At 44.3% G+C, this 23,471-nt stretch overlaps 1 protein-coding gene across 3 annotated transcripts in view; it reads right to left on the bottom strand.

The window, feature by feature from the left end:
* LOC141148841 (ankyrin repeat and fibronectin type-III domain-containing protein 1-like) overlaps window positions 1–23,471 on the bottom strand; it is a 582,481-nt gene that overhangs the window by 92,740 nt on the left and 466,270 nt on the right. For all 3 annotated transcript variants that reach the window (XM_073636627.1, XM_073636628.1, XM_073636629.1), the window contains 5 exons: window positions 12,266–12,356; window positions 9,607–9,714; window positions 9,093–9,192; window positions 7,961–8,093; window positions 355–474 (listed from right to left, as the gene is read on the bottom strand). In XM_073636627.1, coding sequence (XP_073492728.1) covers window positions 355–474; window positions 7,961–8,093; window positions 9,093–9,192; window positions 9,607–9,714; window positions 12,266–12,356 — 552 coding nt within the window. The remainder of the gene's footprint in view (window positions 1–354; window positions 475–7,960; window positions 8,094–9,092; window positions 9,193–9,606; window positions 9,715–12,265; window positions 12,357–23,471) is intronic.

Here is a 23,471-nt window from a genome sequence, read left to right as displayed (position 1 = left end):
TATTATTAAAAAAAAACATACTTCTCTTTTAAGATTTCACTCATTCCTGTGGGCTGAACCAGAGAAATCAATAGATGGGGAATTTCCACTGCCAGCTACTGCATTCTAACGGCTGTTGCTCCCACAGATGTCAGAATACCCAAACATTGGTGGCAGTCACTGTTTAGTCGATAATTTTTTTCATGGCTCATTTGATTTTCAGACTGATGAGTGGGTGGTGCTGACAGGGTCACCTACAGCTCAGATTCCACCAAAATTGGTGGAAATTTGAGCCATGTATGGCCAGCATAAAAGAGGAAGCAGCGGGCTGCAGTAATGTAGGAAGTAGGAAATACACATGGTCAAGGTTTATACCTGCATTTGAGACACGGCTAGCAGCATCTTAAAGCGAGTTTGCAGGATACATGAACAAGAGGACTGTGACACTGTAACACATTGGCGCAACCACAGGATGTCATCCCACATGCATGATACCTGGGGGGAGGAAACAAAATAAAAACAGCATCATGTTATATCTCTTGCATCTAAGGCCTACGGTTTCATAAAAAGACAGCAAGGGTGAAAACGAGACTCTAAAATAAACCACAATTAATCACCTAAAAGCCAAGGTAAAGCAAATCTGTGATTTGACCAAGCAGTGTTAAAGCAGAACTAAACTGTATTTGAGACCCACAAACAGAAAATGCTATTCAATTCATTTTTTTAAATTATTTTTATTGTGTTTGCAATTATACAACACATTGGGGTTTATTTACTAAAGACAAATAGACTGTGCACTTTGCAAAGTATAATTAAACTCTGCAAGTGCAGCTGCTCCAGAGCTTAGTAAATTAGGTAAAGATTCACTTTGCAAAGAATACCCAAAGAAAAAGAAAAAAAAAGCATTTTTGCTTTGCACATGATTGGATGATGGAAGTCGGCAGAGCTTCTGCTCTTTTACTAAGCTCTGGAGCAACTGCACTTTGCACAGTCATATGCCAGAAAACATTACAATACAGGTAGTTTATACATAGGAAAGAACAAGATATACTTTGTGCTATATGAGTAATATAGTTTGCTTTAGTAATTTAACTTTATAATATTGTACATTATGCATATTGTAAATATCTACCTATTATAATGTTTTTCTGTACCACCTTTTGTACCAAATAAAAATAGTTTGTAAGCAAAGTGCACAGTCTATTTACCTTTAGTAAGTCAACCCCAAGGACTGTATCAAATTTTGTCGAAGACATAACAAAAAACACAACAACTACATACAGTCAGTGAGGCCCGGAACGGAAAAGACAGAAAGAAAAAGTAGTGCAGGGCCGGGCATGACAGTGTGTTTAGGGGAGACAACGCATGGGTTAATATTGAAGAGCTAGAGGGGAGGGGACAGTGAGTAAAGTCCAGGGGGAGTGGTACTATATAAGAAGGAGGAGGGACTGGGCTGGGGAACAGAAACTTGTGAAGAAGGAAAGGAGGAGGCAGTTTTTTCTCTGCTCCTCCAACATGGGACAATCGGGTGACTTTGCAGCAGCAGCGGCGAACAGAGGATCTGGGGTGAAGGCACAGAAGGGTTGCTGTCTCTATGGAGGAACAGGTGAGCGGATCGCGGCTGGGAGGCGAGGGTCGCTGTCCAAGTGGAGGTCGCGGCCTCAGGCACTCTGTTACCAGGGCCCTCATGCGGTGCAGTGTGCCAGGTGTGGGGCCCTCTGGGGGGGTACAATCATCTCTCCCAGCAAGGAAGAAGCCGCCAGTCTGTCTTAGCAGGGCTAGGGCGGACTCCACGCCGCCGGCCCAGCTCCGTGGGCGGGGTCAGGGGCTGTTATGGCGCCACTTCCCCGCCCGAGCATCGTGGGAAAAGAGGAGTCATCTGGGGGGGTACAATCCGGTCCCCCAGATGGTGTAAAGCCTGCAGTTGGCCTGAGCAGGGCCCGGGCGGACTACACGCTGCCGGCCAGCTCGGTGGGCGGGGCCACGGGCCATTATGGCGCCGCTTGCCCGCCCGAGAAACATGGAACTAGAGGAGACCTCTGGGGGGGGTACAATCCGGCCCCCCCTAGCTGAAGAGATACCTGCGGTTGGCCTGACCAGGGCACGGGCGGACTACACGCCGCCGGCCCAGCTCGGTGGGCGGGGGCTACGGGCCGTTATGGCGCCGCTCCCCCCACCCGCGAATAAGGGGACTAAGGGAGGCCTCTGGGGGGGTACAATCAGATCCCCCAGCTGCAGCGGACTCCACGCTGCCAGCACAGCTCAGTGGGCGTGGCCACCGGCCGTTATGGTGAATAAACGCCTGCGAGTCACAGAAATATGCAAGAAGACTCGGCGAGGGAGAATTACGAGCATAGCCATCGGGCTGCTCATACTATCTAAAAAAAAAAGCAGAGAAGGCGGAGCCCCGTGGGGATTCCACGGCCCCCAGGAGCTCTTTGCCTGGGGGGCTGAGGACATCACCGGTCCTGGCCTAGGACGACGGGTCGGAAAGTGAGCTATCGGTGTGCGAGGAGAAGGAGCCGCAGGGATGCGAGCCAGCGATGGAGGCAAGCGAAGTGCCTGTTGGGGTTCCAGTAAGTCCAAATAATGTTTAAAGTTTTGTTGTAAGCTGCGGGGCGGTATTTTGTTAGGGGGGTTGGAAAGGTGCAATGTAGGCGGCGGTTGCTCCGCCGGGTACAGAGGGGTGTACGCTGGCCCACAAGTGGCGGGCGGTCATTGGTAGGTGCACAGGTTGAAAGGGGGATATGTTCGGCTACGGGATGACGAGCGGTTTAGGCTGTGCAGGTCGGTATGGCTGTCTCTTCGTGGGGGATCAAAAGATAGCTGCCTCTGGATACGGTTTCTGTAGTAGTAGGGGCCTCCGAAGCAGTTCCTTCGGGAGTGGGGGCTATACCCCCCCCTCTGTACTGTCAGCCATGAAGAAAGGGGGGTGGTTTGTCGGTGCACTGAGAGCCTGTCAGTTCGGGGGTTTGCGATGTTACACTTGAGTGTTAAGGGAGTGGGAGGACGCATCCATGTATCGTGGCTTCATGTGAGGACAACGGACAGGCGAGCTTAGTCACAAATGGGATGACTTTGGGAAGGGGGGGGGGAAGGGTTGCAGCCTTTCCTAAGTAGCTTCCTCGGATATGGAAATGGTGAGGCTGCTTGCCTCATGGGTTTGTTAATGGTGTCGCCAGCGGGGGTGGCGCTTGAGAAGGAACCAAACAAGTTTCGCCGCGCTCCCCACTCATCTGTCCTAAAAAAAAAAGGGGGGGGGGGGATTTTGTCATAACCCGATGCGGTGCAACGTGTCCGATACTTCAGGTACGTAGCTATACGGTGGGTTAGGTGTGCTGGGAGGGGGGCGCCTATGGCAAACTAGGACATAGAATCTGTGTTCCGATGCCTTACAGTTCATTCGGAGAGCTTCGGCTGCTGGATAGATGCTGGCAGAAGGAGTTTTTATTTAGTTCGCTGCCTGCCCATGGGTTGCTCAAGTTAGTGGGCCAGGGTTGGATGTTTAGTTCCTTAGTGGAGTGGGGGGGGTTGGTGACATGTTGGTCCCTGATTCAATCATATATGGCTTGGATGTTTTTTATGTGTTAGGCTGCCTTCCTCCGATGTGTGTGCGATTATACTTTATGCGTTGCAGCACATTGCAGGTAGGTTCATATTGCCATTGACTGACAAACGCAAGGGGGCCCGATGAGGGTATTATAATATTTTGTTTTGGGCATTGTGATGGTTTCAGGGGTTACGGAGGGTCGTCTGCCAGCGACCAAGTGGAGGAACTGTAGAAAAGGGTTTAGAAGGCCTAGGGACAGCGCTAGATACAGTTGAGGACTTGGCATTTCGTGGCGGGGTAAGTCAATTTCGCCTGCCAGTTTGCTTTCTGATGAGTGGGTTTGGGCTGACGGCTGCAATCTGCTACAATGGGGGTTTCAGGCGGTTTCAACGGTTGAATGCAGTACATAGGGAGGGTTGGTATGAGTTCTTGGTCGCATACAAAGGACGATCGGGCGGATGCCGGCTAGGTGAGTAAGGTCAATGGACAAAAAGGGGTCATGAGCGCGGCGGGGTCAACGGGTGTGGGGGGGGGTTCTATTTTCAGGGCAATGGAGTGTAGAACTTTGGCCCCAATTTTGTTGGGTGGAAGTGGGATGTTCATTCGTTAATGGGTACTATGGGTATTTTCCAGTGGTTCTAGCTATGGAGCTGGGGTAAGGGTCAGGCAGGAACCTGACACGGAGCTGAATTGTGATTATGGGGTGTGGTTTCCGTGGTCAACCACATGTCCGCGTTGGCACATTGGGTCACACGGCGGCTACGCAGTTTTTGGGTTTCATTGGGTGCAGTTGAACAGTTTCCATATGCTATTCATCTTAAGTGCATCTGCAACACGTGGGGCTTACTCCTTTCATTGTTTTTTAGTGGGAACAGGTTCGGTGAGTTAGCAGGCCACAGAGGGGGAGGAGTTCCATACTCGGGCTGGATATGGGAGATGGCATTGGAGTCACCACAGGAGGTACCGGGCAGTCAGCCAGTGAGTCCACATGGGCGGCTTACAAGAAGGTATGAACGGAAGTGTGGGTTGTTCGGTGTAAGTTTTGAGGTCAAATATGGCTGTGTGGGGGATAAGGTTGTTGGTGGTATGGTGGTTCCAGGAACTTTGAAAACGGGGTCAGTGTCTGCTGTTGAGCAGAAACTCGGGGGTTTTGTTTTTTTGTTTAACTTGCTGTACAGGGTGGATTAAAAAAAAAAAAGGCTGAAAATGCTGCTGGGGAAGCGAGGTTGAATGGTGCAGAATACGCTTCACACTCCTTCCGCATCAGGGCGGCTGTGGAAGCTGCTGGATGTTGGTTGGATGAGGCGGCAGTGCGGAGGATTAGTAGGTGGGAAGCGAGGAGCTTACACACTTACATATGCCTTCATATGGTGGTGGTATAAATTTACTATATAAAATTTTCTTTGTCATTGTATGTTTGGTGGGGGGCCAGGAGAGCAGATGCGAGACCCATTGGCAGACAGTTGGGTATCTAGAGGAGGGAGGCATGTGCTCACTGGCTAGGGGTATAAGGGTTGTGGTGGAGCAAGCTGATATTGGAAGGGGAACGTTAGGCGGCGGGATAGACCGCCGGTCGTTTGGGTTCTGCAAGCAGGTGATAGGGTCTGGATGATCAGGGAGCTGATCTGGGACGTCAAGTCAGATATTTTACAACTTCGGAGGGTTGCATAACCCTCAGGTGGTGGAGAGGTTTGGGGCTCAGAATGGGGCATGGTGATCAGGCAAGGAGAGGTGGAAACTAACAGGGGCTTGTAATTGAGGGCGATGGAATGCACCTCTCGGTAGTGGCAATTGTTTTCTGGGTGCTGGGGCTGCAAGAGGGGATCCAGCGGGCCCTGTGGGTGTGGGGAGCCCTTAAGGATAAGGTGTCATCCTTGCGGGCTGTGGTGGTGTTTTGTTGGTCTTTGACAGTGGCAGTAAACATATGTGATGGAAAAGGGGTGGGGGGCTCATCGGTAGTATGTGCCCCTCCGGTGTATTACAGCGAAAGGTTAGCTGGAATACTTTAATGGTTGCACTGCGGGAAGGGGGTTGTTTCCGAGCTGATTATCCGCTGGAGGCCTATCATGTGGAAAAAGGTCCCGCAGTGTATTGGTGGAATATGTGTTGGAGTTCGGGGGTGCCGTCAAAGACCAACAGACTGGAGTTAAACAAGTTGTTACGGATGTGATATTTTGATATATATATTTTATATTGGAGTTATTTATGGTGTGAATAATAAATAGGCTGCTATGGCCATTTATACTCCAAAATTAAGGTGTGGTCTCTTCATTTTAGAAGGATAAGAAATGGGGGTGTTGGAGTGCAAGTGGTATAGCGGTAAGAAGCAGGTTGGGTACCTCTGAACTACACTGGTCAAGTGAGATACAAGCAAAACAAAAACAAATAAAATACATAAAAATTACACCCATACAGCACTTTCTGCAGCCCAGGAGAAACCAAGGCTATACACCCACCCAGTGTCAGGACAAGATCATCCAGCGCCCAGGGCAATGATTCCAAACTGCGCCCCCCCTCCCCAGCTCATGATGTGCAAGCTTAGGGGATCCTACACCCAGCAGTCACTCACTTGTCAAAATTACTGTCGCTGTTACTACTTCTGTCAGCCTTGCAACAGAAGGACGGTGCCCCCAGTAAACCAATGGGGGCCAGGGCAGCTGCCCGTCCCGCCCACTCCCTGTTCCGGCTCTGCACACACCCCACCCATAATAAAACAAGATAAAAAAAAGGGAATCACACATCTCTTTATACAATGCAGATATGAGAAACATTACATATAGGCATATAAACAGCCAGGGCAAATGACAAAACATTTTGCTTAGTTTAGTATAGATAGCATAGACAGTACAGACAGTATAGACAGCACAGACAGTATAGACAGCACAGACTGAAGTTAAACCAAAAAGAAGCATTCAATCAGAAACAGTGGGGTTGATTTACTAAAGAGAAAAAGACTGTGCACTTATAAAGTGCAGTCGCACTCTGCCAGTGCAGTTGCTCCACAGCTTAGTAAATGAGCAGAAACTCTAGTGACTTCCATTATCCAATCATGTGCAAGCAAAAATTATGTTTTTTTTTTTTTTTGGGGTACTCCTTGCATAGTGAAGCCCTACCTCATTTAATAAGCTCTGGAACAACTGCACTTGCAGAGGGCAACTTCAGTTTATTTGCCTTTAGTAAATCAACCCCAGTGTGCAGAGACTCCACCCATCCTCACCATTCTTTTCGAAGTGCCCCTCTGCTAGCGTAGGTTGCCTTATAAAGGGAAAGTGCCTTGTTCACTAAAGCTTTCCAGGAATCCACGGAGTGTGTTTCCACTTTCTTCCAACAAAGGATAATGAGTTTTCTGGCATAATACAACAAGGAGGGTGCGTATAGCTCTGGTGGAAGCCAACCCATCCTATTTATTTCATTTTTAATATTCAAAGCAAACTCACCCATCTATCCATGTCTCCATGCTTTATTTTGTTGAGAAAATACTTTGAAAAACACCACCTAGCATTTCAAGCCGAGGCCATCTTAAGTAAGGGCAGATGTCATGTAGCATTTACTTCCTGGAATCCATCTGCCTTTAGCTCAGGCATGCCGGCAGGAGGGTGTGCTTAGCCGAGAAAGCCCCTCCTCCAGATGAAAGGGAAAAAAAAGCCCATAAAGACTCCTGGGATGCAGGACATCATTTTGGCCTAGGCCAGAAACCAGGAAGCAACTGAAGAAATGTAAAAAAAAAGTTTAAAACAAGTAAATTGAATATACTGTCCTATCTATTTACTAATGCTAACAGCACAAGAATTAAAAATAGTTCATGTTAATTGAGGAGGTTTAGTTCTGCTTTAAGTCTTAATGCTCACTTCCCCAGAAGCACAAGCATTTCTTTTGCTTCACCTCTCCATTCAGCCACTGGAGAACTCAGTACTTTTAGTGGCTCGTTCTCCTTCTCCTCATGTGAAAAGGCTGGTTCAGGGCGATTGGCCGGGCACTATCACACAGTAAGGAGATACTCAACCCTGTGCTCAGGCTAGAGCAACTAAGAGCTTACACAGGACTTCTTTTCCTTCATCCTGGCACTGTAATGGAGCTGCATGGAGCAAAAGAGAGGCAAGTACATGTTCCTGGCGAAGGAAGCATTAAAGTGAACTTGTTCCTTGGCCCTTCATGTCAAAAATCACAGGTTTACTTTAAAGGCAAGTGTGAAAATTCCATCACATTTTCTGCACAGTGATATCACTCATAAAGCTGACATCTGCATAGTAAATAGTTTGGTGGGATTGGAATAAAAATGTATTCCCATTGTCTCCATCCCCTACATACCGTAGTGAATAGTGGTTACTGCGCAATTGGAAATCATAAGGAATACAAATATGACGAGAAAGCATCAGTCTTCACGTTTTGGTAAACATGGAGACCAATTGGAAACGGGCTTGCTATGCCTACCTTAGTAAACCACAGGAAGTCTTGCATCAAGAGACATGAATATGAGTCATCTATTTCCACCACTGGGATCTGTTCTTCGTGAGTCACTAGAACATTGTCATCCTTATAAAATATGGAGGCAAGGTACAGACCCCTGAAAGCATTAAGATACAGTTTTACTGTTTCACTAGTATCATTATTTTCACAAATTATCTTTACAGGCGCTCCCTCCAAAGATGAACAAACGCTGACTTCAAATTTCACCAATTAAAGATTTTTTATTTTTTTTAAAGGGTACAGCTATAAAACCTAGTGGGGATGTAAAAGGTGCTACTGCTTTTAATACCATTTACTTTTACTTTCTAATTTGCTTCTGATTGGATGTTTTACGCATTAGCTGCACGCAATAATGACAAGCTCTGAATCCAAAACCCACTTATTAACCTTCCAAATGGTATATAAGCAAAAATCCCAGGCCAAGATTTCTCAGACTTAAATCAAACATGTCCTTCAGCCCTTTAGTCTTGGATTAGCCCCCAAGTCGTATTTAATTGTTGTCTCTGCCCCTGTTATGGAGATACACCCTATTTGTCTTGGAGGCCATTATCAACAGGGCTGAAAATGAGGAAAAAATTCTAAATTTTGAGTTGTCACCAGTACAGGGGAAACTGTCAATGTTTTGCAGTGACAGCTGTCTAAGGGCATGTGTTGAGGGGCTATTGTTCACTTCAGATGGGTTTTGCATCCCCATACAAGTCTATGGGTATGCAAACCTTTTTTGAAGCAGGTCAAATGCAGGTCAGAAGGAGGTCAGTTGCAGGTCAAATGTACCTGGTAATGAATTCTGAATGAGCTCAGAAAAGTCTCAAACTGGAGCCATCAACACAAGCCAAGAGCTTATCAACACAGGTCTTAATAGAAGATATATCTTGCTTCCCATCATTTTTAGGGGCCATCAAGTAAAGGTAAATCTCCCCAGTGGGACATAGAGGAAAAAAACAAAACCTTATGGGTTTAACCCATCTCTTCTTTATCAAAAACATAAAAGGTTTTGGACTTAGATATATTTTACGGTGTGGAACATAGTGTTTGCAAATTAGCCACCATTACCCAAATACCTAGGACCAACGTTCCTCCACCCAGTTCCTTTTACCTCTTGAGGCTTTTGAGAAACTTGCTACTGGGATGAAAAAGATGCTTCAAACTTTTGGAAACAGAATGCTTTCTGCTCTGCGGCTGGTTCTTGAATGGCTCTGGAATAGAAGGATCTCAATGAACACATCACGTGCAAAGGCAGCATATAGTTTTCATATGATTATGTCATTAATTATTGTTAGCAAGTCATTAAAGGCTTTTACAAGGTAAAACTGTTTACACAGGTGTGTATAAGTCCATAGCAGCCAATCATAAATCATATTTTGTTATTCTGGATATGCTAGGCTATTAAAGGCATAGCTGCATATTTTGGCTTACACCAAACATACAACATCCTTGGTGTTGAGTATGAAATAAACTTGCATATTTGCTGGACTATATAGGTAAAACATAGGAATGTACACACAAACCAACATGCACAAGGATCTATATAAACTTGGGTTACTGAGTAGGATTAAGAACAGTGCGATGATCGCAACTTGCCAAAACTGTGGACAGCATTAAGTACTAACCATGACACACACAGTGCTGATGACCCGTCTTCACCTGGCTAAGCAGAAGATCCAGGGCTTCGGCCTGACCTCTTCTTCTTGGTGCACGACCATCATACTCACGCCAATCTGGATAAACAGAAATCAAGCAATATATTTTATATATATATATATATATATATATATATATATATATATATATATATACACACACACACACACACATACATACAGTACATACATACACACACACAGTTGTGCTCATAAGTTTACATACCCTGGCAAAATGTATGACTTTTTGGCCATTTTTCAGAGAATATGAATGATAACAAAAACTTTTCTTTCACTCATTGTTAGTGTTTGGCTGAAGCCATTTATTATCAATCAGCTGTGTTTACTCTTTTTAAATCATAATGAAAACAGAAACTACCCAAATGACCCTGATCAAAAGTTTACATACCCCAGTTCTTAATACCATGTATTGCTCCCTTTAACATCAATGACAGCTTGAAGTCTTTTGTTATATTTGTGGATGAGGCTGTTTAAGTTCCAATGGTAAAGCTGTCCATTCCTCTTGGCAAAAAGCTTCCAGTTCCTGTAAATTCTTGGGCTGTCTTGCATGAACTGCACGTTTGAGATCTCCCCAGAGTGGCTCAAAGATATTGAGGTCAGGAGATTGAGATTGTCACTCCAGAACCTTCACTTTGCTCTGCTGTAGCCAATGACAGGTCAACTTGGCCTTGTGTTTTGGATCATTGTCATGTTAAAATGTCCAAGTACGTCCCATGTGCAGCTTCCTGGCTGATGAATGCAAATGTTCCTCCAGTATTTTTTGATTACATACTGCATTCATCTTGCTATCAATTTTGAGCAAATTTTTTAGCTCACACATCCCCAAAACTCCACCTCCGTGTTTAACAGTAGGAATGGCGTACCTTTCATCATAGGCCTTGTTGATCCTCTCCAAAATAAAGCTTTTATGGTTGTTGCCAAAAAGCTCAATTTTGGTCTCATCACTCCAAACGACTTTGTGCCAGAAGGTTTGAGGCTTGTCTCTGTGCTGTTTGGTGTATTGTAAGCCGGATACTTTGTGGCATTTGCGTAGTAATGGCTTTATTTTGGCGACTCGACCATGCAGCCCATCTTTCTTCAAGTGCCTCCTTATTGTGCATGTTGAAACAGCCACACCACATGTTTTCAGAGAGTCCTGTATTTCACCTGAAGTTATTTGTGGGTTTTTCTTTGCATCCCATTTTCCTGGCAGTTGTGGCTGAAATCTTAGTTGGTCTACCTGACCATGGTTTGGTTTCAACAAAACCCCTCATTTTCCACTTCTTGATTAGAGTTTGAACACTGCTGATTGGCATTCTCAATTCCTTTGATATCTTTTTATATCCCTTTCCTGTTTTATACAGTTCAACTACCTTTTCCCACAGATCCTTTGACAATTCTTTTGCTTTCCCCATGACTCAGAATCCAGAAACGTCAGTGCAGCAGTGAGTGACGTCATCGGCCAATCACAGCGCCGGAGCCCGTGATACCCGGAAGTAACTCCGGGAGACATGTCGCCAGCCAAAGCGGTGTGCTGGGACAGCTGCAGGGGCTTCGAACTAAGGTAAGTATATCATAATGAGCTAGTATGCTATGCATACTAGCTCATTATGCCTTTGTCTTGCAGGGTTTTTTTTTTCTCACCGTGAGTTTACAACCACTTTAATAGCCATTCAAACCCCTTTGTGTCAATTTATATGCATGTTATCAGGCCAAAATCACCAGGGTATGTAAGCTTTTGTTCAGGGTCATTTGTCATGGACTTGTCCTTTAGAGCCCATTCACACAGGGGCAACACGACTTCCAGCACGACTTTGGGAGGCAACTTGGACACGACTTGAGTATGAATCACAGCACGACTTGGGGCAACTTACAACACAACTTGAAGTCGCCTCCAGGACAGGGAATTTTACAAGTGGCCAATCAGAGCTTATCAGCTGTGTGTGAGAAGGAGGGGGCTGGCTGTTTAGTGGAGGAAATTACTTTCTGTTTCTTTTCTGCTTCCTGTAAAGTTGCCTCAGTATGAACAGTGATCAGACTTGGAGGCAACTTCCATTGAAATCAATGGGTACAAGTTGCCTTCAAGTCGGATTGAAGTAGTACAGGAACCTTTTCTGAAGTCGGAGCGACTGCAGTAGTGTGCATTAAGACAGATCCATTCACTTACATTGATTTTTTCGTGTAGCGCGACTTGAGGCGACTAGGGGCGACTTGGGGCGACTTGAAGTCGGATCCAAAGTTGCCCCTGTGTGAATGGGCTCTCAGTGATTGTCTTTAAATGATGAGTTATTTTGTGCTGCACTGATTTTTGCTATATATTTCATTGAGGAGTTTTTGTAGTGTCAAGTTCAGCTGGTAATCGATATATATATATATATATAGCATCTGTGCTGAATTTAATTTCTACTGGTATTTTATATACTGTACAGTATATATGAGAGACATCACATGCTTGTAATTATTGTTAGTTATTCTTAGAAGCTGCAACAATGCTACATTAACAAAGGGATAGGTCAGAAAATCCCTGCTGAATAATAGGCATCTCTACGTCTCTAATTTATTAACTGGTTGTCTGGCTATTTGCAGTAATTCATCACCTAACATGACATTGCACATGTGTAAAACTTACTGGATGGAATAGCGAAAGCTGGAAGTGAAGGTTGTGGCAGTCCCCAGCCTTTCATGTTATATGCAGATACCTGAACATAGTATCTTGTGCCCTATAAATATAAAAGAGATACAATATTAGTACTTTGCAAAAGTAAAGAGTTGAGTTTAGCTTGTATCAGGTTTTCCAGAACAATATAAAGTACATTTATAGAAACGCATGTTAACTTCTCTCTTAAAGGATTTTTTTACTAATTTGACATACTAATAATAAAACATTTTTTTCTTGATGCACCAAGTCCAAGTGTTGGTAGATTTTAAAGTGAGAATGTTGGTGTAACACAAAAACCAAAGCACCCTCCTAATACCTAGGTCTCCCTTACTTAAACAAGTACTTAAAGTTGATAATTCCCCACTTTTACTAAAACTCCAGCATTGCAGCTCTACATGCTGTTATAAAATTATCTTACATTCATTAGTTAAACAAACATTTTTTGCTTTTACTTACAATTACAGTTTTTCTATCTCCTGGTTGAGTGAGGCACGGGTGATGTAACCAGGACCTCACAGATGCATCCTGGAAAGGCTACATCACCAGTACTTCCCCCCTTAGATTATGTGAACTGTCACAACTTTCAGGAGACAGAGCCAGAGTTCCAAGAAGTTCCTGACAGGGAATGCAACACTTTTGATGATGGTTCTGATACAGGTATTGTAGCTCCAGAATACAATTGTCCAAATGGGTCACACTTTATTTTTTTCTTTCCCCCTTTTTTTTTACGTTTTTTTTTTTTTTTTTTCCCCTAGCCCTCAGGGCTCTGAGGAATATGTTTGTTTCATCTTTAATACAGGTTACTTTATTTCATGTCATCTTGTGCATATTTCTATCTTGTATGTCAGTTTGAGATGCATGGATATAGGTCACTACTATCTCAGTTTGTAAAAAAAAATAAAATAAAACATTTTCCCCCTTTTTTTTTATTTTTCTTGTATTTACATACTTTTGGTTGGTATCGTTATAATTTATATACGCTGATGTGTATTTGCTGACATGTATCTACAGACTCATGCAATAAACATACTGTTCTTAATAAAAAAAAAAAAAAGAGTTCCAAGAAGTAAAGGGGGCATGGATTCATCTGCCTGTGAACATGGCATGAGCATAATGGAAAATAAAATATTCAAGTATCTGTTTGTAGATTGCCATATCTAAACGTTTCTAAAGGTGTCTTTTAAGATTAATTTTAAGGTAACTTTTAAGATTGCGATGAAGCTCCTCTCTAAAACTTGGCCCCCATCAACCCTAAACACTAAATCCTTAAGTAGGCTTTTAACATTTGCCCCCCCCTCTTCCCCCAATACTAGTACTTTCCTATCTCCTAAAGCAGTGGTCTGCAAACCGCGGCCCTTTGCTTGCCTTTATCCGGCCTTTGGGGCACTATTCCTCCCACTGACACCAACAATGGGGACAAAATTCTTGCCACTGACACCAACAATGCAGCACTATCCCACTCATACCAATAATGGGCACACTTCCACCAACTGACACCAATGATGGGGTACTAATCTTCCCACTGATACCAACAATGGGGCACTATTCCTCCCACTGACACCAACAATGGAGCACTATTCCTCCCACTGATACCAATGATGGGGCAATATTCCTCCCACTGATACCAATGATGGGGCAATATTCCTCCCATTGACACCAATAATGGGGCAATATTCCTTTCACTGACTGCAATGATGGGGCACTATTCCTCCCACTTGCACCAATGATAGGGCACTCTTCTTCCCAGCTAAAGATGTGGCATTGTTTACTCCCACTGACACCAGGACATTTTCTGCTCTCACTGACAACAGTCCGGCCCCCATAAAGTCTGAAGGGCAGAAAACCCGGCCCCTTGTTTAGAAAGTTTAGAAATCCCTGTCCTTAAGCAATTCATTAACACTTAACCTTCCTCCAACACTCAACCTTTAAAGCCAGCCAAACATGGATCAAAATTCAGCCAGTTCAGCAGAGCCAGCTGAATATCGATCAATGTGTGGCCACTGCAATCGACTTCTGTTCAACTGCCCTGATGGATAAAAAACACACGATCAGCACAGCAAGCAATAGGCTGCAGCACTGATCTGTGTATTGTGACAGCAGGGGAGTCTCCCCGTTATCAGAATACAATAGACAAAAAAAATGACCCATGTGCCTTAGAGCTCGTTCAAATTAGCAGTTGAGGGGTCGTTAACCCCTACAGTATAGCCCTGTTTTTACCACCACCAAATGCTCCCTCTTTAGCTGCAGAGGCAGCAGCTGAGGGTGTACATTAGGGATAAGCTTCGCGTTCGAGTCGAACATCGGCTGTTCGCAAGTTCGCCGAACAGCGAACAATTTGGGGTGTTCACGGCAAATTCGAAAGCAGCGGAACACCCTTTAAAAGTCTATGGGAAAAATCAAAAGTGCTCATTTTAAAGGCTTATATGCAAGTTATTGTCATAAAAAGTGTTTGGGGACCTGGGTCCTGCCCCAGGGGACATGGATCAATGCAAAAAAAAGTTTTAAAAACGTACGTTTTTTCGGGAGCAATGATTTTAATCATGCTTAAAGTGTAAAAGTAATAAAAGTGTAATATTCCTTTACATTTCGTACCAGGGGGTGTCTATAGTATGCCTGTAAAGTGGCACATGCTTCCCGTGTTTAGAACAGTCTGACAGCAAAATGACATTTCAAAGGGAAAAAAAATCATTCAAAAGTACTCGCGGCTATATGACTTGTAGTTCCAACAATACACATAAAAGTTAATTGATAAAAAAGGCATGGGATTTCCCCACAGGGGAACCCCAAACCAAAATTTTTTTTAAAATGACGTGGGGGTCCCCCTAAATTCTATACCAGGCCCTTCAGGTCTGGTATGGATATTAAGGGGAACCCCGTGCCAAAATTTAAAAAAAGGCGTGGAGGTCCCCCTCAAAATCCATACCAGACCGGATTTTAAGGGGAACCCTGCACCAAAATTGAAAAAAAAAATGGTGTGGGGTCCCCCCAAAATACCATACCAGACCCTTATCCGAGCACGCAACCTGGCAGGCCGCAGGAAAAGAGGGGGGGACGAAAGAGCGCCCCCCTCCTGAACCGTACCAGGCCACATGCCCTCAACATTGGGAGGGTGCTTTGGGGTCCCCCCCAAAGCACCTTGTCCCCATGTTGATGAGGACAAGGGCCTCATCTCCACAACAGTTCCCGGTGGTTGTGGGGGTCTGCGGGCAGGGGGCTTATCGGAATCTGAAAGCCCCCTTTAACAAGGGGACCCCCAGATCCTGGCCCCCCTGTGTGAAATGGTAAGGGGGTACCTACCATTTCACAAAAAAAGTGTCAAAAATGTTAAAAATGACAAGAGACAGTTTTTGACAATTCCTTTATTTAAATGCTTCTTCTTTCTATCTTCTTTCTTCTATCTTCTATCTTCCTTCGTTTTCTTCCTCCATCTTCTTCCTCCGATCCTCTGCTTCTTGCTCCGGTGTTCTCATCCAGCATCTTCCTCCGCGGCATCTTCTTCCCTTCTTCGTGCTCGGACTGCTCCGCATCCATGATGGAAGGCTCCCACTGTGTGACGCTTCTCGTCTTCTGACGGTTCTTAAATAACTGAGGGCGGGGCCACCCAGTGACCCCGCCCCCTCTGACGCACGGGGACTTGACGGGGACTTCCCCGAGGCTTTCCCTGTGACGTCAGGGGGGCGGGATCACCTGGGTGACCCCGCCCCCTCTGATGTCACGGGGAAAGCCACAGGGAAGTTTTTAAAACCTTTTTTTGCATTAATCCATGTCCCCTGGGCCAGGACCCAGGTCCCCAAACACTTTTTTATGACAACAACTTGCAAATAAGCCTTTAAAATTAGCACTTTTGATGATTCATGTTCGAGTCCCATAGACTTTAACGGTGTTCGCATGTTCTAACTAATTTTTTGCCTGTTCGCATGTTCTGGTGCAAACCGAACCGGGGGGGGTGTTTGGCTCATCCCTGGTGTACATATACCGAGGCTGTATTGCTTTGCACCAGGAATTATACCTCCTGACACTTTTGGCAGACATAGCATCCACCAAGTGAGACCCATTCTAGTGAATAGAGCTGCTCTGCAAGCACCATACACCGCACAACTGTGTGCAATGCACACAATTGTGGTGCCCTAGTGTGCGGTTCAAGGGGTTATAATACACCTCCTCATCGCCTGTCAAATGCTTTCTGAGGAGCGATTAAGACGTGGTTTGCTCTTCAGAAATGAAAGCAAGTGTGAACAAGCCCTTAAACAGTAACCTGTAAACTACGGTTACCAGACGTCCCTGTTTTCCGGGAGCAGTCCCTGGACTGAGGACACTGTCCCCGGACCAAATCTGTCCCCGGTTTTGTCCCTGCATAGCAGGGGCGGACTGTGTCCTCAGTCCGGGCACTGGGTCACTCTGATGCCTGCGGCAAGACACTATATACAGCCGCCGCTGCACAGTGCTACACTTGCAGAGCTGCAGCGGAACGGTACACTGTCCCTTCCCTGTCAGGAATCTCTGCCCAGCCCGACAGGAGCTCGGCGTGACGTCAGTAAGAGGTCAGAGGGCGTGATGGAAAAGGTGGAGTGCTGCTGCTTTGACCTGCGGGGATCGTCCACTACTGTGACAAAGTGAGTGAGGCGGATAAAAAATGCTGCACTGCTTTGTCTTAAAATGTGTGATCTTCCTGAAGCGTGTTTTTTTGGTGGGGGGGGGGGCTGGGGGGGTTAATTAATCTATAATGCTTTTTGTAATATGCAGCATGCAGGGGGTTAATGTATTGCCATTGGTCAATGGTGCATTAGTGACCAGTGGCAGTTAATTAACCTCTTTGTGTTACATTAGCAGCAGTGGTGTCAGTGTTTATTAACCCCTTCATGCTGAATCATAAAGGGGTTAATTAACACTGACACTGACACCACTGCCACTAATGCAATCATATTATAAAAAGTATTATAGATTTACTAACCCCCCCAGCGTATCAGTGTCCACCAGTGGAGCGTATCAGTGCTGTCTATCAGTGCACATCAATGCCAACTTATCAGTGCAGCCTCATTAGTACCTCTCCACCAGTGCCTATTAGTGCAGCTTATCAGTGCCACCTTATCAGTGCCACCTCAGTGCAGTCTCATCAATGCCCATCAGCACAGCCTCATCAGTGCCCATCATTGCCACCTATCAGTGCCCATCATTGCCACCTATCAGTGCCCATCATTGCTGCATATCAGTGCCCATCATTGCTGCATATCAGTGCCCATCATTGCCACCTATCAGTGCCCATCATTGCTGCATATCAGTGTCCATCATTGCCGCCCATCAGTGCCCATCATTGCCGCCCATCAGTGCCGCCCATCAGTGCCGCCCATCAGTGCCGCCTATCAGTGCCGCCTATCAGTGCCTATCATTGCCACATATCATTGCACAGTGTTGAATATTAGTGCCACCTCATCAGTGCCGTCTCATCAGTGCAGCCTCATCATCGCCACCTCATCAGTGCCGCCTATAAGTGTAGCCTCATCAGCGCACATCGGTGAAGGAGAAAAACTACGTATTTACAAAATTTTATAAAAGAAACAAACTAATGGGTACTGAAATTTATAGGTAAAGTTGATCCAGGGAAAATCCAATTGCCTCTCGGGGGATCTGGAAGGAATTGTTTTTCCCTGCTGTAGCAAATTGGAGCATGCTTTGTTGGGGTTTTTGCCTTCCTCTGGATCAACTGTGGGTATAGGTTTGTGTATATGGGATTGTATTTATTTTTTTGGTTGAACGTGATGGACTTGTGTCTTTTTTTCAACCTGACTAACGATGTAACTATGTAGTTATGTAAGAAACTAAGAAAAACTTTTTTTTTTCAAAATTTTTGGTCTTTTTTCATTTGTTTAGCAAAAAATGAAAAACCCAGTGGCAATTAAATACCATCAAAAGAAAGCTCTATTTGTGTATAAAAAATGATAAAAACGTCTTATAGGTACAGTGTTGTTACCATGCAATCTTTTACTGTTCTGAATTGTTAATTTATTTTGTTATTGTTGAACCAAAATTCTTTGGTAAGAATAAAATACAAAATATACATATCTTATCAACTTAACATTTGGTAGTCAGATCCCCAAAAATTCTAAGAAGTATCTTTTTTTTAATCTCATCTCATTTTATCTCGTTGAAGAAATGTGAGAAATAACGTATATATTATACAATCATTCCATAAACACAAACCACATACACTGCATATATCATTTGAGGAAAATATGCTTATAAAAAAGTTTACCAATATTCCAATAATAAATTGGATTTCATTTTAAAAATCTTACCTAAGGGCCCTTTCACACTGGGGTGGGGGCGGCGTCGGCGGTAAATCGCCGTTATTGTAAGCGGCGCTTTACCGTCGGTATGCGGCCGCTAGCGGGGCGGTTTTACCCCCCTGCTAGCGGCCGAGAAAGGGTAAAAACCACCGCAAAGCGCCTTTGCTGTCCCATTGATTTCAATGGGCAGGAGCGGTGAAGGAGCGGTATACACTCCGCTCCTTCACCGCTCCGAAGATGCTGCTAGCAGGACTTTTTTTCCCGTTCTGCTAGCGCACCGCTCCAGTGTGAAAGCCCTCGGGCTTTCACACTGGAATTAAAGCAGCGCCACTTTCGGGTCGGTTTGCAGGCGCTATTATTAGCGCAATAGCGCCTGCAAACCGCCCCAGTGTGAAAGGACCCTTACTGTAAACTAAAACCTAACATTAATTAACCCTATTCTGCATACTTACCCCAACCAGGTCCCTATGCAATGATAGAATGCACTACTGTGCTGGAAAAAAACAGCATGGAGATCCCTATACACAGGGATTTTCTGAGAGAATAGGTGCAGAAACTCCCCCTTTCTGAGTCAATTCTTGTCTCTGCCCCTACCCATCTCCAAGCCCTGTTTCTTGATTCCACCCCCACTCAGCTCTTAGTACTGCCCATTTTAGAGGATACAGGTCCAGTAACTTGACAAGAAACAAGAAAAGCAGTAATATAGATCCCCTGCAGTCAGCAGCAATAGACCTTCCCCAGCAACAATAAATTTTCCCCAGCAAAAATAGACCCCTGCAAAAACAATACCTCCCAAGCAACAATAGACCTTGTGCAGCAACAACTGATCTCCCAGCAGCCAGCAGCCATAGACCCCTCTCTTAACAGCAGATCCATTCCAGCAACAATTGACCACTCAGCAACATAACCCCACCCAGCAAACTGGCAACAACAGACCTCCATGCAAAAATAGATCCCCTGCAGCAACAATAGATCCCCCAGCAGCCAGCATCAATAGAACCTCCAGCACACCCCAGCACCCCTTGTACTGGAATAAATGAATATATACTACTAATAATGGCAGTATATTCTAAAAAGCTTTTGTCTTTAAATAAGAAGTTTGGCAGATGTGATGAATTTCATGTTATTTGGGGCTGATCAAACTGATATAACAAACGCTTTCAATTGTATGTTTAACAGACCAAAAGGGAGCAAATAAGAGAAAACTATTGTTGAGGTTTACATACACTTTAAGCTGCCTGAAAGTAAATGAATACAAAATTCTTCCAAGAAAGCACAAAAGGAGAAATAGAAGCTCTCAGGAAGGGACATTCATTACAAAAACCACTTGTTTGTGTTGCTCTTTTTAACCTCTTAGCTTTGAGCTGCTTGTCAGCAGATTGCAGCAATATATAATAGGCACATAAAGTGATTCAGCTTCTGATGGATGTGTGCAAAAAAAAAAAGAAAAGAAAAAGTTTATATATAATTGTGCATGAATCATATCTCACCAGGCATTTGTTATTCAGAATGAGCAATTGGTTTTGGCATTAGAGGAAGAATAATGTATGAAAATAGCTAAGTATGAATTACATGCATGAAAAGTGTGACCTATCTTACGATGGAGAGCAGCTGTAGTCTTTATTTATGCACCTCCTAGTCAAATCACCAAAAGAAGTCAGTTAAAGGATAAGTCCACCCTAACACTAAAATTGCTACATCTACAGACATCCAGAATCTATCACTAACCTAGACCTGTAAAGAATAAATCATCTAAATCTACATACCTTTTCTGAAGCCATTCTAATCCGGTCTCCAGCTGTGAAAGCTCTGCAGAGGACACAGCAGACAACGGCTGTGAAATGAATGGGAAGTGATGTCAACTATAGAGTTACTATGGGGCTTCCGTTGTCAGCTGTGTCCTCTGCACCCCTCTACACAGCGAAGCCACAGATGACAGCTCAGCGAGGGATCGGGTCGGATCGGCTTAAAAAAAGTTCTTCTTTACATAGGTTAGTGTTAGATCATGGATGTCCACAGTTGTAGGGATTTTAGTGTTAGGGTGCACTTATTCTTTATAGATGTCTCTAGCAGCACACCGGAATAATTGATATTATCTCTGTCACTACAAACATGCAGTAACTAATGAAATTACAAAACGGGACAGGCTGTCTTTGCTATTTCCCAGTCTATTCTTAAAGATGAATTCCACCTCTCTTTTCCCTAGAACTGGATGGAATGATCACTCCCAGCATAGATCATATCTCTGTACCATGTCACTTTGTTTTCTGCAGATCCCCTGATTTCTGGGTTTAGTTGTTGCTTTGTGTCATGTGACACTCTGTATATCCTGCTGATAGACTGTCACTTTTACAGCCACTTCCTGCAGCAGCTAGAGTATGTACTGTAATTCCCCTTTGTAGTCTTTCAGATTCTGCAAATGATGTAACTTCCTTCACAGCTCTGATGATGGGTGGGATTAAATACATCCTAATTACCATTCAATCCCACCCAGTCACACCTATAGGAAGAATCCAAACCTCCCAAGTCCCACCTCACAACGCTCAGCATTATGCCGACCAGTGTGAACAGGGAGAGTTCTACCGCTCAGATCCCACCCTCCAAGAGCTCTGCTCTCTGTGATCTGATTCATTTACATATGAAGGGAACACCTTCATAATAACCTCCCATAGCCCTTCCTCTGTAGTCTTGCAGTAAGCCATTAGCAGACATCTTAACCTTCAAAAACTCATTTCAGGGAGGTGGCAAACTCATTTCAGGGAGGTGACACGCTGCCCCCCCCCCCTTTAATTAAATGCAGCCTATTCAGTGGCAATTATATTTTGCAGTTTTTGACATACCTAGGTATTCTGTGTCTCTTTTTCTCTTTTACAAGTAAATGTTTTTTGAATGAGTAATGTCTGCTTCAGAGAGAAGGGAGAGTGCAAAACTGTAAGAGCCCTTTCACACTGGGGCGGCTGGGCGTCGGCGGTAAAGCGGCGCTATTTTAAAGTTAAATTTGCAATAAAATGTATTATGTCATATTATGGCAATATTCTCCTGCTATATCCCCAGCTCTTCAGAGGAATCTGCTAGGACTGCCATTGTAACATCAAATATTATAAAGACTTTTGGCATAATCTACTGAAAACTTCTATTTGCAATATACATTACATTGTCATACAGTGGCATACCTTGGGGTGTAGGACATGAAGAACAGTCAGCCTCGGGTAGAGCAAACTGGGGATGCTCTATAATCACATTCCAATTCACCTGCATATACAAGCAGGACCCAGTGGCAGGAAGGGAGAAGTACACGTCTAGAGGGAAGCCAGGGGTGCTGTCTCTTTTATAATACTGGGAAGGGAAGCTGAAGCATGTCACCAGCTCAGTAACGTTCCGCTCGGGCTGCTCTGTTATTCTGAGTGACAGGCTCAGCCGGGAGATTGCCCGGCGCTCGCGAGTGTCTGTGAGCCCGCAGCCAAATGCGGGAGTCTCCCGCGATTTGCTGGAGACTTGAGATGTCTGCATTAGTATTTGGCATGCTGTAAGACAGGAATGGCACAGGAGGAGGTATGACACATTTACACCTTTCACCATCCACCTGAAGGTCTAGAAACACCCACGGTAACTCTAGGACCCACCCACATCAACTCCCAGAACTGGTACAAGTGACTCCCACAGCCCGCCCTGAAGCTACAGAGGCTCAAAGGATCATGGGACATGTAGTATTAGGACTGGAAAAGAAGGTAACAGGAAGTCAGAGAACTTTGAAATTCAGCTAGGAAGAGGAGTGACATCACAGACACAGAAACCTGCTGTATACAGCTAAGGAGGGAAGTTACACATAAACTGACAGCAGGGTTGTGATTCATTTACACGCATGATGCATTTGTTGTATTGGAGAGGAAAAGCTGGATTTCTTCTTTAAAGCTGAACTCCAGGCAGATATCAAAGAGATGGGGAATGGTAGCATTTTTCTGAGTTCCAAGACACTCCGGATCATGATGTCTGCTTATTGCTGTTACGTGATGCCTTACTTGGAGTTTGTAGGACTTTAGTATCCTTCTTTATTTTTTATAATCTATTTTGCTCAATATGCAATGTATCCATCTAACTGTTGAGCTTATCTGTTGGATTGAATATTAATACAATCCTTTGTAAAGTAAAAGAAATAGAGGTGGGGAATAATTTTCCTGAATTTTAGTGTTCCAATTGTAGTGATCCTATGCCAATTGGGCATCACAGTCCCATACCCAGCCTGGTGCTCTGCTGCTGTAGTCTCCTTTCTTCAAGATTCAACATGCTATGCATTCAGAGATGGCCCTCTTGTAGAGTTTCCTGTTAAAGCTTATCTTTAGGCATGACCCACATTTACCCTCAAACCACCGTTTTGCAGAAAAAAATCTCTGGGCATGACCCAATTTTACCCCAAAATCACCCTTTTCCATCTCGTTTCCACATATCCTCTCTAGGCCCAAACACCTGCAATAGGAATCCATGTTCCCCTCCCCATTAAAGACTATCATATTGAAGTCATATCTTGCTTTTCCAATGTTCTACTAATTTAGGAACAACATAACACATTTCTGTCTCAGCATTCTGATGTTCCGTCTTTATTAGACATGTGCAATTCGTTGTGGTCCAAATATAAATTCAGACACATTTTTTGGTGATTCGGAGATTCGAATGTATCCAAATCTCCAAATGAAATAGTAAGGAATTTCATTGAAATTTGTTTTATTTCGTTTCATATATTAGTTTTCTAACGGATTCCAAATTTTCGAGACAATTGGAATTCGGATTGTGTGAAAAATTGTCAGATGGCGGGAACCTTAATAAAGGACTTGTCAAAACTCATGTTGTGTTTTTACTTACTTTTTACACTTTTTTAGTGAATGGGTAGGCCATAT

The sequence above is a fragment of the Aquarana catesbeiana genome, linkage group LG06 (assembly GCF_042186555.1).
Source record: "Aquarana catesbeiana isolate 2022-GZ linkage group LG06, ASM4218655v1, whole genome shotgun sequence".
In the NCBI taxonomy this organism is placed as follows: domain Eukaryota; kingdom Metazoa; phylum Chordata; class Amphibia; order Anura; family Ranidae; genus Aquarana; species Aquarana catesbeiana.
The sequence above is the reverse complement of the archived record's forward strand: the minus strand, read 5'-3'. Positions and strand labels throughout refer to the sequence as shown.